Raw genomic sequence first — 13584 nt, 5'->3', positions numbered from 1 at the left:
GGTGCAAATCAGAATAGAAAAGAGGGCCGCTTGTCCACCTGTGCTAAAGTTTCTCCATGATAATTTATCCCTGCCTAACCTTTGTATCACAGAGTGAATCTACTGCCTCCATTTCTTTGTTGATTTGTTTGACCTCCTGACTTGGTTAGGGGAATACTACAGTCTTTGCTCAGCAGATGCAGGTCTAGTGGTTACCTACAACTAGTCTGGGAAAGCTGGTTTTACCTCTTTCATAATTTTCTTTATGACAGCCTTTCTTTGAGCATCTGAGAAACCTTTCCCCATATGTAAAGGTGATAAAGGAGAATCCCTTTCAGCCTCTCTAGGAGCCTTGATCTGGGCAGCAAGTGTAATGTAAGTAAGAAGCAGGCATCCTCCTCATCTCAGACTAATGCTTCACATTTCATTACCCATCTTGTATCACATTTACAAACCTTAGGAGGAGCTACTTTACAGGATCTATATCAAGACAGGCTTGGATGATACTGGAGTGGCCGACAGGGTTGGTGCGAGGACCTCTTAGTAACAACAGCATAGTACAAAGAGATGCTAGCTCTAAGGGTAAATCTGGGCCACTGTTCCTTTCAAGACTAAAATTGTAAACTTATCAAGGCCTTTGGTACTGATGTTCCTGCTGAAGATGAAACAAACAGAGCAGCTACAAGGTTAGGAAGGCAGACTCTTGAAAAAACACTCAATGTTTGTTCTTCAAAAGCAGCTTGATAGCTGTGGTGCTTTTTTAACAGCAAGATGGTTGTGTTTATGAAATGGTTTACAGGCCTATCCCTTTATTTATTTTTCTCTGTACTCTACATCCATTTTACCATTATTTGATCCATTTTAAAGTAAGCCTGTGTCATTCCCAGTGCCACCAGAAAAATTCTGTCAAAACTTCTAACATAACCTTTCTTTACTTCTGAGTCAAAATCTTGTAAAGTTTGCTTGTTCAGAAGTTTGAATTCAGGATTTTGAGTAAAACTAAATGTAATCATTGTACTAAGCTAAGAGAATTAACATTTGACATTGGAACTCATTGTGGCTGTTCTGTAATGAAAGTAAACAGATTTGTAAAATAATTCATTGTATCTACAATATCACTTTATTCTAAATACAATATATATATATGTATATTTAAATTCCCATCTTAAAATACACTTCATTGTAATAGGCTTTTGAAAAACATTCTGTATGAAATTAAATCATCTCATACCAATGGTCTGCTAATACCAATGATTTTATTAAATGGAGAAGAGATCAAAATCCAGCTCTTAAAATTAAGTAGCATAAGCCTTACCAACACCATGGCTTATTAAAATTATATTTATGAACCTGGTTGTGATTTTATTCCACTAAATAAACATTTAATAATATCCATGTGAACTCACAAGTAGGAAGGAGACTTCTATATATAAAATGCTTTTTCATCTTGTTGCAGCCAGACTTTCTCTCTCATATGTCCAAGTTCTAATGCAGGTAAAGTGAACAGAGGAACAAAATGTTCCCCTGAAGTACTGGGAGGAAACCAGCCAGGTGGCTTAGGAGATCTATTTCTCCCTTTTAGTATAGAAGATCTTAGTTCTCTGCCCTTCAGGTTACTGTAGACCAATTAGTAGTGAAATTGTGATGTAGTTTTCTTGCAATATTTGTAAAACTTGAAAATGAGAATTTTCGAACGATACCTCAGGATATATATATATGTATATATATATAGATCTGCTTTTCAGAGTTAGAGAGGAACTTTTGCTAGAGGTATGCTTAAAATGTTTACCAACAAGATCTGAGCTTACTTGGATCACCTTTTGGTGCGATCCAGGTAGCTGTGATAAGAACAGTACAGAACAAAAAATACCAAATCCAGCCAACATGCAGAGCTTGGATTTAGTATTACCCTGTGCAGTTCCTTGGCAGCCCTGGTAATGGATGAGAGTGGGTTTATATGTGCTGCAAACTGCCACATAAATATGGAAACTCTTCATCCCTGCAAAGATCTAGGATGTGGAAAAGAATAAGGGAGCACACTAGATAATAGTTAAATGATCTATTAATTTCAGTAAAGATATGCCATAATTCTCTTAATTTATTTCTGCCTAGAGCATCTAAAGCATCTAAATGTTTTAGAGTGATCTTTTGCTTTTGGCAGAAACCCTTAAATACAGGCATATGAGACACTTTTTTTTTTTTTTTTTAATATATACTATCAACCTCAAATAACTTTCTTGGGGGGAGGGAGAGCATTGTGTTAAAATAGCTACATTAAAAAAAAAAAAAAAAAAGGCTCTTCATGAAACATTCAAGAAGTTAATTGTCTTGGAACTACTGAAATTGCCCAGACAGCATAAAAATTAAAGTGAATTGCAAAGGGTGAGAATTTCCAGAGCACTGAGGAACATGAAACCTGTCACTAGAAGCAAACTTTCTGAGTTTTGTTTGCTTTTTTGTTTGTTTTTAACAATTCTATCAATTTTGCTTTCAGAAATTAAGAAAATGCTGCATCTTAGGCCTTGTTTTTTCAGGTCTTCCCTTCACAAAGAAAAGGTTTTTCACAGAAGGAGAGAAAGCACTCTATCTGTTAATAATGGTGCAGGGGAGGAATTCAGCTTGCTGTTCTTTCTGTCTATCACCTGAATTACTACTGAACAGATAATAATGAACACTGGTACATTTTTTTCTGGATTAGTGCTTCCACTTGGCCACCTGTCTCAAACTCCCTGTTAATTTCATAATCATGAAATAATGGTGGGTTGGAGCAATTTCTGCTTGGAAATGAGCTTACTTGACACCTGCTTGCATTGCTGGAAATTCATGATAGTGCCCCAGTATATGGTCATTCTCATACTACAAGAGCTCTCATCTTTTTGCATGGGGGTCACTGTTGTTTTTTTTAAAAACAAATATTTAAAGATATTTAAAGTTATTGCCTGTAAACTGAAAGCAATCACTGGTTTGCTTTGCCTCTGTTTCTCTGCCTCTCTATACATACAGTCCAACTTTTGCCTTGTATGCTTGTTAAACCATCCCTAGCATTGACACAGTGCTTTTTTCTCTGCAACAGACTGTCAGCCTTTCTGTATCTTTGAACGTAGCAAGGCCATCAAAAAGAACATATATATTTTTTCATACCTGGCTTTACAGTATCTTAATTGTTTGCTATAATACTTTCTAGTATTCATTCAAATATTCAGTAGTTTTTTGAGTCTGGTTACAAGATGCCTTATAAAATAATATTTAATAAACCTGAACTGTGTTGTTTCATTTGTTACTTTTACTCAAGAAAAGCCCTACCAAACATGAGTTTCTCTTTTTAAACTATGCTTGTTAATGTTTCCCATGTAGTAGACAACCAGCTGTGAAAAGCCTAAAAAAAAAGTCATAAAACAATGAAGCTTTGAATTCATGAGCTTGATGTTTATGAGTATAGGTTATCTGGTAAACTAAACTGAGCTATTACTTTGTAGTCAGTGAAGGACCAAAATATGGAGAAAAAGGATATAGATATGCATAGAGAAGGATCAGCTTTATTAGCAAAGGCAAAATGATTCTGTAGTTGAGACTCAGGTGGTCTCAATAGGTTTAATAAAAGCATCTTTAAATGATGGAATAAGTATATATTAATATATACTGAAACCTAAAAGGCAAAATGTCTTAAAGAGGATATGTAGAACTATCTGTATTCATATTAATTGTATGTCACAGAAGCTTTTAAAAGAGCTAGCTATAGTGGTAAAATGATCAAGAACACATACAAGGTTCTTAACTTGTAACTTGTTACTGACTGTCCTGACATAAACCATTTATAAAGACTTCTCAGTATTCTCATCTTTAATCCTGATATGTCACCACAGAGCACTAGTTTTCTAGTCTATATCATTGCTGAAAGACTTATTACCTATATTTACAGTGATAAAAGTCTTTTGAAAATGCTTTTTAAATGCCATTTGAGTCTTAAAACCTTTATTATGCCCTAACTGGAATAAATATAGTATTTTTTTAAAAAGTGATGAATATCTTAATTATCAAGAAATATATACATATTAACAAAGTGCTATTTATATTTGCACACACAAACTTTGCTTGCATCAATATTTCTGCTTTTTTTCCCCCACAGGACACGATATAGAACTATGATAGCAACCGGCGGAGTCATAACAGGACTGGCTGCCTTGAAAAGGCAAGACTCTGCCAGATCTCAGCAACATGTAAATCTTGCCACAGCACCAGCTTCTGAGGAGAAGAAGCCAGTTAGACGCCGGCCCAGGGCAGATGTAGTCGTTGTCAGGGGCAAAATCCGTCTCTATTCTCCATCGGGGTTCTTCCTTGTTTTGGGAGTACTTATCGCATTCTTGGGAATTGCAATGGCCATCCTTGGATACTGGCCCCAAAAGGAACAGCTTTTAGGATCTGAAGATAAACTATCAGTAAATGAAACCGAGGTCCTAAGAAACCAAGGAAGCATTTTACTTCGTTTCTTTGAACAGCATATGCACTCAGATAAGATGAAAATGTTGGGCCCTTTTACTATGGGCATTGGAATTTTCATTTTTATTTGCGCAAATGCCATTCTACATGAAAACCGTGACAAAGAAACAAAAATCATACACATGAGAGACATATACTCTACTGTAATAGACATCCACACCCTGAGGATCAAGGAACAAAAGCAGCTGAGTGGTGCCTTTGCTGGCTTTTTGGGGGAAGGAGAACTTGGGCACAGTGGGAACTCATGTGCATCACGGCTGGCTGCAAACACGGTTGCACCTTTCTCTGGCTTCAAGAGTAATTTTAGAATGGACAGTTCTGCTGAAGAAGAGGAGATTCCCCTAAATGAAGATAGGACCACTGCTAGCCTCCTACCACCTCTGCTGACTGACCAATCTGGTTCAGTATTTGGACTTTACCCTCATTCCAGCAAGGCTTCAGATGACAGAAACACTAGTTCTATAAAGTGTGAAACAAAGTCCATTGTATCATCTTCTATTAGTGCTTTCACGCTGCCGGTAATTAAACTAAATAACTGTGTTATTGATGAGCCCAGTATAGACAACATAACCGAGGATTCAGAGGTCACAAAGAATTGGTCCAGAAATCTTTCGATGGACTCTCTGGCCATTCCATTAACTGACACCAAGGAATCCTGCAAACCAGCTGCAGCCATGCTACCACGGCATAATTCATTTGTGGACACTCCACATGATCAGTTCAAATCTTCCATGACCCTCGGACCAAGCACAGGAAAGCTTTTATCCCCTGGTGCTGCCAGGAAACAGTTTGGGTCCAACACATCTTTGCATCTTCTGACTTCACATTCAAAGTCCCTGGATTTGGACAGGGGTCCATCTACACTCACTGTCCAAGCTGAACAAAGGAAACATCCCAGCTGGCCCAGACTGGATCGGAGCAACAGTAAAGGATATATGAAACTAGAAAACAAAGAGGACCCAATGGACAGGTTACTTGTGCCACAAACAGCGGCCAAAAAAGACTTTACTAATAAAGAAAAGCTTCTTATGATATCAAGATCTCATAATAATTTGAGTTTTGAACATGATGAGTTTTTGAGTAACAACCTAAAGCGGGGAACTTCAGAAACAAGGTTTTAATATTTAAATTGCAATTTAAAATATATCATACAGTATTTTTTAGAAAAAACATTTTGACAAGTGTTTCCTTCTCAGTGAAACTAGAACAAGCCTGTTTTTATCCAGATGCTTAATAGCATGTTAAAATTGGCTTGTGTAAACAGAGATCTTTGTAAGTCCAAGAGTTTTTTTTTTTTTTTTTGGTCACAGTAACATACAGCTGCAATACTGTACATTATCATTGCTCAGAGAGTTTTGGTATGACTTATTGCAACTTTTTCAAGTCATTATTCCTTCTGTTCTATACAAGCATGTTACTTTCTATCAATTTGACTCCGGAAACCTGCATTAGAATTAAACGCTCAATTTACCTGTAAGTTCTACTTCTTTAATGACTGGTGGAGTCTAAAAATTGTGTTTGCAGTCCAGAATGGGAAGTGAGGAGGAATACATACTGGAATTGTCAAATTCAGGCCTTTATCCTTGCTGTTGTCTTTCACATATAATACATCTCAGTAACTACAATCTTGCCATTGTCATTGTGAGAATCTTGTTTACATATGGGGGTGGGTGATAGAAAAGAGTGGGTATCAAAACATTTTTTGTGAATTCATTGTAATTGGTCGAGTTGAATACCAGTGTTGTGAATTATTAACTATGCTTTGTACAATAATATTTCTACATTCATTATGATTTAATCCTAAAATTCCAGGAAAGCGGATATAAAGTAAGAAATCTGAAAATTCTTCTGGGGTTATTTCTGTAAAGCAATTTGATTGGCAGCAGTTCTAAAATCAAAGTATACTGATTAAAATCATAGGGACATAATGAATGCTAACAGGATTTTAGAAACATGGTATATAGTACAATGATATTGTGACATGAATCTGAAGAGAATAATGGAAAATGAATATATTGCCTCTCATTACAATAGCAAGAAGCTAAATAACTAGGTCTCTATGGTCAAGATACTGATACAAAGCATATTATTTAATATGTATACTAACATATTACAAAAGCCCCTTGCATAAATTTTGATTTATATATTGCACATAATAATTGTGATGGTGGTTTACTGGAGGCTTAGCTGGGGTAATGTGCATTAGAAAATTTTACAAAAGGAAGTGACATTTAAAACAATATTTTTCTCAGCAAAGTTCTTCAGTTGACAATTGTAGGCTATTGTTAAAGTGATAGAATTTGATTGTGCATACCAGAAAGTTTTCATGTATTTCACTGAGGTATTTAGGCCGTGATCCTGCCATGACAGCCATGCTAGAGAATGTCACTTCTATTTGCAAGGCTCACCTAACAGGATGTTGGTCGTATGTGGTCATTTTGGATATATTCACTTAAATACTCAGGAATTGTTTTTAATGGCTTTTCCCAAAAAGAATCAAACCTGTTAAACTGTTGTTGGACTTCAGTTGGTTATGAAAGATCAAAGATAAAATACACACTCTCTCTCTCTCCTTTTTTATTTTTAAATATTCAGCTTCAGATTTCAACTGCTCAATGTTTATGTATCAGGAGCATTACTTGCTCAGTGAATTGAGGCATAGTGTTAACTGTTAGAACCTCAAGCCTATATATTGTAACAGAGTTGGCTAAATATTTTGCTATGAAGCTTTTAATAACTTTCTGGTTTGTGTTCTTAAGACATTTGCTATTTTTTGAAACAAAAATAAAATGTATCTCTACATATATCTGCTGTAAGACATGTTTTTCCTCTATAATCTCAAATCTTCCATATCAAAATATAATTAAGTATCATAATATTGTACATAACATTATGCTTAATATATTAGCCTGCCACTAGATATTTGGCTATGACTAATTAATTTCAATGACATCCCTGCACATGTAAAGGTTGAATTTACTGTGCTTTTAATATTTTTTTAATGTAATGTGAAATATATTCAAAATGCTTTTGATATAAGGAAATTTTGTATAAAAAGAACACCTTGTTCTTTTTAGTTTGGCAGTAAGTATGTTTCAAAAAATGGAAACCATTACTAAAAAGATGTGAATGATGTAAGCTTTTATTTCCTGTACAACTAAATTAAATTTAGCTTAAAAGACTTTTTTTTTTTTTTTTGGTTTTGTTTTGTTTTGTTTTGTTTTGTTTACCATCATATGAGGGAATAGTGGTCCCTTTATAAGTATAGCAAGGCATGAGCTTCTAATTTTTTAACATAGATACCTGGTACTGAAAAATGTACTGATTTCAGAAAAATCTACCTGGTTGAGAGACCAAAGTAAAGTCACTGACTTACATTACCCTTGTTACTGACTGTCCTGACATAAACCATTTATAAAGACTTCTCAGTATTCTCATCTTTAATCCTGATATGTCACCACAGAGCACTAGTTTTCTAGTCTATATCATTGCTGAAAGACTTATTACCTATATTTACAGTGATAAAAGTCTTTTGAAAATGCTTTTTAAATGCCATTTGAGTCTTAAAACCTTTATTATGCCCTAACTGGAATAAATATAGTATTTTTTAAAAAAGTGATGAATATCTTAATTATCAAGAAATATATACATATTGTATACCATTACCCTAAAATTGAACATTTCATTTAGATAATAGCATCTACTGTAAGTTCCAGAAATAATAAGCTCATCCAGTATATATTAAGTAACATAACTCAAAAGGGACGGTGACTTTGTTTCCTGGGATTCTCATATCCCAAACTTTAAAGATATGTGTCAGATGATTTATAAGGCATAAAGTCTAAGGTGCTAAGTCTGATGAAAGGTTTAATATTTTAAAAAAGTTGGCTAGGACTCTATTTTTGCCCAGATACACAATCACTCTGGAAATTAAGGGCTTTGCATCTTCCCATATTCCTTGGGTAATTCCAACTCAATATCTAGTCAGAAAAAGTTTTAAATGTTCAAAAGACCTGAACACTAATCTTCATATATTGAGGTGGGAAACCATAGTAGGGTGCTGCTGTCTGACCTCTTTGTAACACATGTTCAGATAGCAAGTAAAGAGCTGGTGAAGACAGGAGCATTTCTTAAACCTCACTGGTATCTTTAGGGCATGACTATATTCACTCAGTTGCTGATTCAGTTCACAGACTTTTTTTAATTATTATTTTTAAATTATTATTTTTATTATTATAATTATTTAGCTCATTTCTGATGCTCTGAACAACACTATTGATAATTCTGTGCAGCCACACAATGAATTGCTCCAATACAACTTCAGGGTGAAAAAGGAGACAATGACAGGAAGTTTCAAACTGTCTTTCTCATATGGGAAAATAATTGTATAGACACCCCACAAGACTTTTCATGCAATAGGAAGCTAAACCTTACATCTAGCCCTTGGAAGATGTTATGGTACCACATCCTTTGTATGTAATAATCCAGAAGGAAATCATTTGTATTGTACAAGCAGTGAGTTCAGCTCCTTCTTCTCCATGAGACCATTGAAAAATACGTGTTCTACCTCTCAGGTAAGCATCTTAATCACAGTCGATGGCTTAGACTGGTGTTACAATCTGTCCATCCCTCCTGGCAAAGCTGTTTCAGTCTGCTCATTTATTGGGCAAAATTCATCAGGAAATAAAGAGCACAATTCTGCAGTGATAGAAGAGAAAGTCTGGGTTGCATTGTCTTTTCCAGTTTCTATACGTAACATGAAATACTGACTAAGTAAAAACCTTAAAACAGGGTCTGTGTCTGGCCAGACTGATATTTTAGCTGTTCCTTTGGAGAACCCAGTTCACTCTCCATATGAGCCAACGAACCTGACTTTTCCATGCAGAGTTCAGCAGGAGGGAGTGGCAAACGCACCAGCTGCAAATACTGTTACCTGTGGACAGGAAGGTCTTGGCTTGGGGTTCTCTGAAGCAAAAGGACTTCAGTATGGTGCTTCCCATCCTGATGGCTACCCTAACACTTGGGCTTCATAAAGGATGGAAAGGCAGCTTGGTTTTAAAAATGAAAAGTTATAAATGAGCAGAATTTTTAAGGCTACTAGTTTGGGAGGTAGGCATCCACATCTGTCCCTCAGTATAGATATAGATTAGACAGCTAAATAAATTTTGTGCAACCATCTCAGAAAGCCCTTCTCAGATCTAGCACTGATTTTACTTATCCTCAAAGTATAGTGTTACTAGTCCTTTAGTTTCTCCTATATGAAATTTGGGCAATAGTTTTCACCTGCAGCATCTTTTCTTTCTGAAAAGGTTTTTTATTAGCTTGTGGAGTTCCTGGACTAGAACCTTCCAGATAGGCTTGTGGATGCCCCATCCCTGGAGGCATTCAAGACCAGGCTGGATGAGGCCCTGGGCAACCTGATGTTGATGTAGTGGGTGGCATCCCTGTTCATGCCAGGGGAGTTGAAACCAGGTGATCGTTAAGGTCCCTTCCAACCTGAGCCATTCTATGATTGGTTTAGTATAGCGCTTTTACAAATAAATTATTATTTCTAGGAGTGTATATCTGACCATTTCCTGGAAGTTCTGCCTTCATATACCTAGCACTATTTTTTTGTTGTTGTTAATTTCCCTACAAAATGTGATCTTATGGTGAACAAGCAGAAATCTTTTAGCAAGACTGCATGCATGTATATATGAAAATGCAAATGATATAAGTTGTCTATTATAATATAGGAGTGGTTCAATTAGTATGATTTAGCTACTCAAGGGCAAGTTCGTGCCCTTTGTTTAAACCATTTCAAATTAAACTCATGAGCAAATTAATTATAGTTATCACAGCTATCACACGTTTAACATTCAGTTAACATTTATTAACTCTTTCATTAATGTTCCATGAATGTCAATGCTGAGTTGTGTTTTAGGTCTTGGTACTTCAAATTAACCTCACCAGAGTACTTTATACTTTCAGTAAAACCCAGACAATATAGTTTATCTGAATGACATTTGGCAGAATTATAACCCTGAGTCTCACAAACAGTGGAAATCTGATAGTTAAATTACTTTTATTTATTTATTTATTGTTATTTGAGTTCACAATAGTTTATTGAATTTAAAATATAAGAACACACTATATTAAATGAAAAGCAGTATGTCTAATTGTTGTCTTGGTTCTGATTCTAATTGGCAGACAACTTCAGAGGAGAGTATAGAATCACTATAAATTATCCATAGGAAGAATGATTAATCCATTGTTGTCCTTTATCAGTTTTTATTCTAGCTAGTGTTATTATTCAGGATAGCATTCCTAGGAAAAGCTAATCCATTTCTGAATCCCACCAACCCCTTTGGTTTACTAATATTTATTTTGCAAACTACTGCAGATTAATTAAGAGTTATGCCAATAAATATACTTCCCTTGTCAGTTTGAAAGTTTTATCAGCACTTTAATTTCATTGCAATAGCCAGTTACTGGGCTATTAAAGGAAAATGTACCCAAAATAACCTGGTATCTATTGATATTTCTGTGGATTTTCTATTTTTAAAGAAATTCATAACAATAGTTGCTCAGAGTTATCCTGTGATTCACTGCACAACACATTTAACACTTAGATCTTTCTGTTCTCGTAAGTTCCTGCTTTGTAGGAAATACTTGTTCTAGTACACATTTTTTCACTTTTACTGTTAAATTTCTGCTCATCTCATTAAGACAATTCAGTTTTCATTCTGATATTGATAGTATGTCCCTACTTAGGCTGCAATAGTAGACAGTGCAGCCCAATAGTAGATCTGTAGCTGGTGCTGAGGACCCAACAGGAGCAGACCTGCAGTTGGTGCCGAGGGCGCCAACTTAATTATTTTCTTTAGTTCTTTGATTTTTTTTTTTTTCCTGAAGTTTTCCATCCTACCTGGATCACACTAGCAGGCTTACAAGAGACCAGATAGCTCCTCCTTTCCTTCTTTCTGACATTTCATAAATGCAGTTAAAAAAGATTACTATTCTTAATGCGTATTGGCTTCCCTCTCTCTGTCAACTCAGTAGATTTATTGAAATTCCTTGCTATAATGTTTTTCATGTGCCATTTTTTTAAGGCTGCTGTAACAGAAATTATTTGCCTCCACACAGTGAGAGCATTCAGGACTTGAATTTAGCCTTGTTATAGGTGAGGGTTTACATATCTTTCATTTCACACTTTCTTTCTTCCATTTGCCACACTTCCCCATTTCCCATTTCCAGACTTATTTTTTTCCTGTTAGTCATCCCATTTCATCCAATGTCTGTAATAGTGACCCCAGGTGAAAAATGAGGCAAAGTATTCACTTAGCATATAGGCTCTATCTGGAAAGATTTTTTATTATTATTATTATTATTATTTCTTTTTAAACTGGGTTAAAGAGTATCTGAGTGTGACACTTTACATCTTGCAGTGTATTTCCACATGTACTGACTGCTCTGTTACATTTTCCCATTATATTTCCTTGTAGGTGTTCTTTTCTTTTCTTTTCTTTTCTTTTCGGTTTAGTTTTGGTGAGGTTCTCATTAATTCAGCTAGGTTTGGAATTCTCTTCAGAAGCTTCCTGCAGTTGAGGTGCATGTTTGTTTGGGTTAGTTAAACAAACAAACAAACAAACAAAAGTCTTATATACCCAGCCTTCTTTCTTGCTAATTGCAACAACTAACTTTCTTCAGAAATAATTAAAATTTCTTCATCTGAAATCAACACCTGATTTGGAGTCCCACTGTTGTTTTTCATTGTTGTTTAAAATTAATTGGATCAGCTCATTACTACTTCAGTTTGTAGGAGCATCTTGTCTATGGCACTCTTAGTGCTTAACATAAGCTACTCAGTTTTTGCTACAATGATTGTGGTAGACATCTGTTGGCTCTTCCTTCTAGGGATCTCTATACTCAGTTGTCACAACCACCATTTGTTCAGTCTTTTTCTTTCTTTTTTTTTTTTTTTTTTTTTTTTTTTATGGGAAATTAAGTTTTCTGCAAGGCAAAGGTTAAAACTCAAAGTAAAGGCAAAGCAATAATTAATATATGTCTACTTTTTAATTCAGTCACCACAGGGAAAAATATTCCTATGATGTCTGTCTACTTTTCTTGACTTTCTGGAGGTCTTTAATATTTCTGCATTATACTCCTGCAAACAGAAAGCTAAAGCAAAGTAACCAGGATGAGAGTATAACTTTGTTACATAACAGAAAACTATATTTTCAGTATTTTTTTTCCAGTCATACTGATGAATATCATGTATTTCCATTGAGCTACCTTCACTGAGATGTGGCTTGCTTTTCTGTGTAAGTTCAGTTTGTTTTGAGATTATGACAGTACAGAAGCACTTCAGAAAACTTTCCACTGTGTATTTTTTTGTTTTTCAGAAATTATTTTAAATTTAGATATGTTACCCTGAAGGAATATTGCTCCAGTTTATTTTTATTACTGTCTTATTGTAGCCACCAGTTTTTCAAGGGTCGCAATGACCTCAAATAAAAATGTGTGAATAGAAGAATATGGGGGAAGATCAGCTACTGTTATACAGAGGTTATAATATAGTTAAACTCAACTTGCACTTGCAGAGAATTCATTATCATTTTAACAGACAGGAAGCACTGTATATATGATGTGTGCATATTGTATTATCTGTAGCAAACAAGTGTTCTTTATTATCTCTTTATGGGAACCAGGAAGAGCATTAGACTTATAACTAAATTAAATAACAGTATTCTTTGAATCTTTTGCAGAGGAGTTGGGTTTATACAATAGATTAAGAGGGGTTAGGAAATAATAAAGTGAACACTAGATTCTCATTAAACTACATTTTCTAAATTTATATGCCTTATAACTAGCACTGAAATGGAGAACTCTTGCTAACTATCACAGAAGATAGTCCTGGTCATTCTTCTAAAGAAGAAAGTACACACATTTCATATCCATTGACTTTTTGAACGAATAATTTTATTCCTATTCCCTATATATTGATGCTTATCTCACTTTTATCTGGACTGGCAGGTTTGCAAAGTTCTTGTGCCTTTTCTTAATACCTCATTTTACTTTGCATTTTTCTTTTGAAAGTAGAACTGGTGAGAGCATTTCTGGAAATCA

The 13584-nt window shown here is 35.0% G+C and overlaps 1 protein-coding gene across 2 annotated transcripts in view; it reads left to right on the top strand.

The window, feature by feature from the left end:
- Positions 1–7598, top strand: part of TMEM200A (transmembrane protein 200A) — a 59278-nt gene extending 51680 nt beyond the window's left edge. For both annotated transcript variants that reach the window (XM_035322274.1, XM_035322272.1), the window contains one exon: positions 4106–7598. In XM_035322274.1, coding sequence (XP_035178165.1) covers positions 4122–5597 — 1476 coding nt within the window. In that variant the 5' untranslated portion in view covers positions 4106–4121 and the 3' untranslated portion in view covers positions 5598–7598. The remainder of the gene's footprint in view (positions 1–4105) is intronic.
- The last annotated feature ends 5986 nt before the right edge of the window (positions 7599–13584 follow it).

This window comes from Oxyura jamaicensis, chromosome 3 (genome assembly GCF_011077185.1).
Source record: "Oxyura jamaicensis isolate SHBP4307 breed ruddy duck chromosome 3, BPBGC_Ojam_1.0, whole genome shotgun sequence".
NCBI classification, from domain to species: domain Eukaryota; kingdom Metazoa; phylum Chordata; class Aves; order Anseriformes; family Anatidae; genus Oxyura; species Oxyura jamaicensis.
Note: the sequence above shows the minus strand (reverse complement) of the source record. Positions and strands in the feature narration are given on the sequence as shown.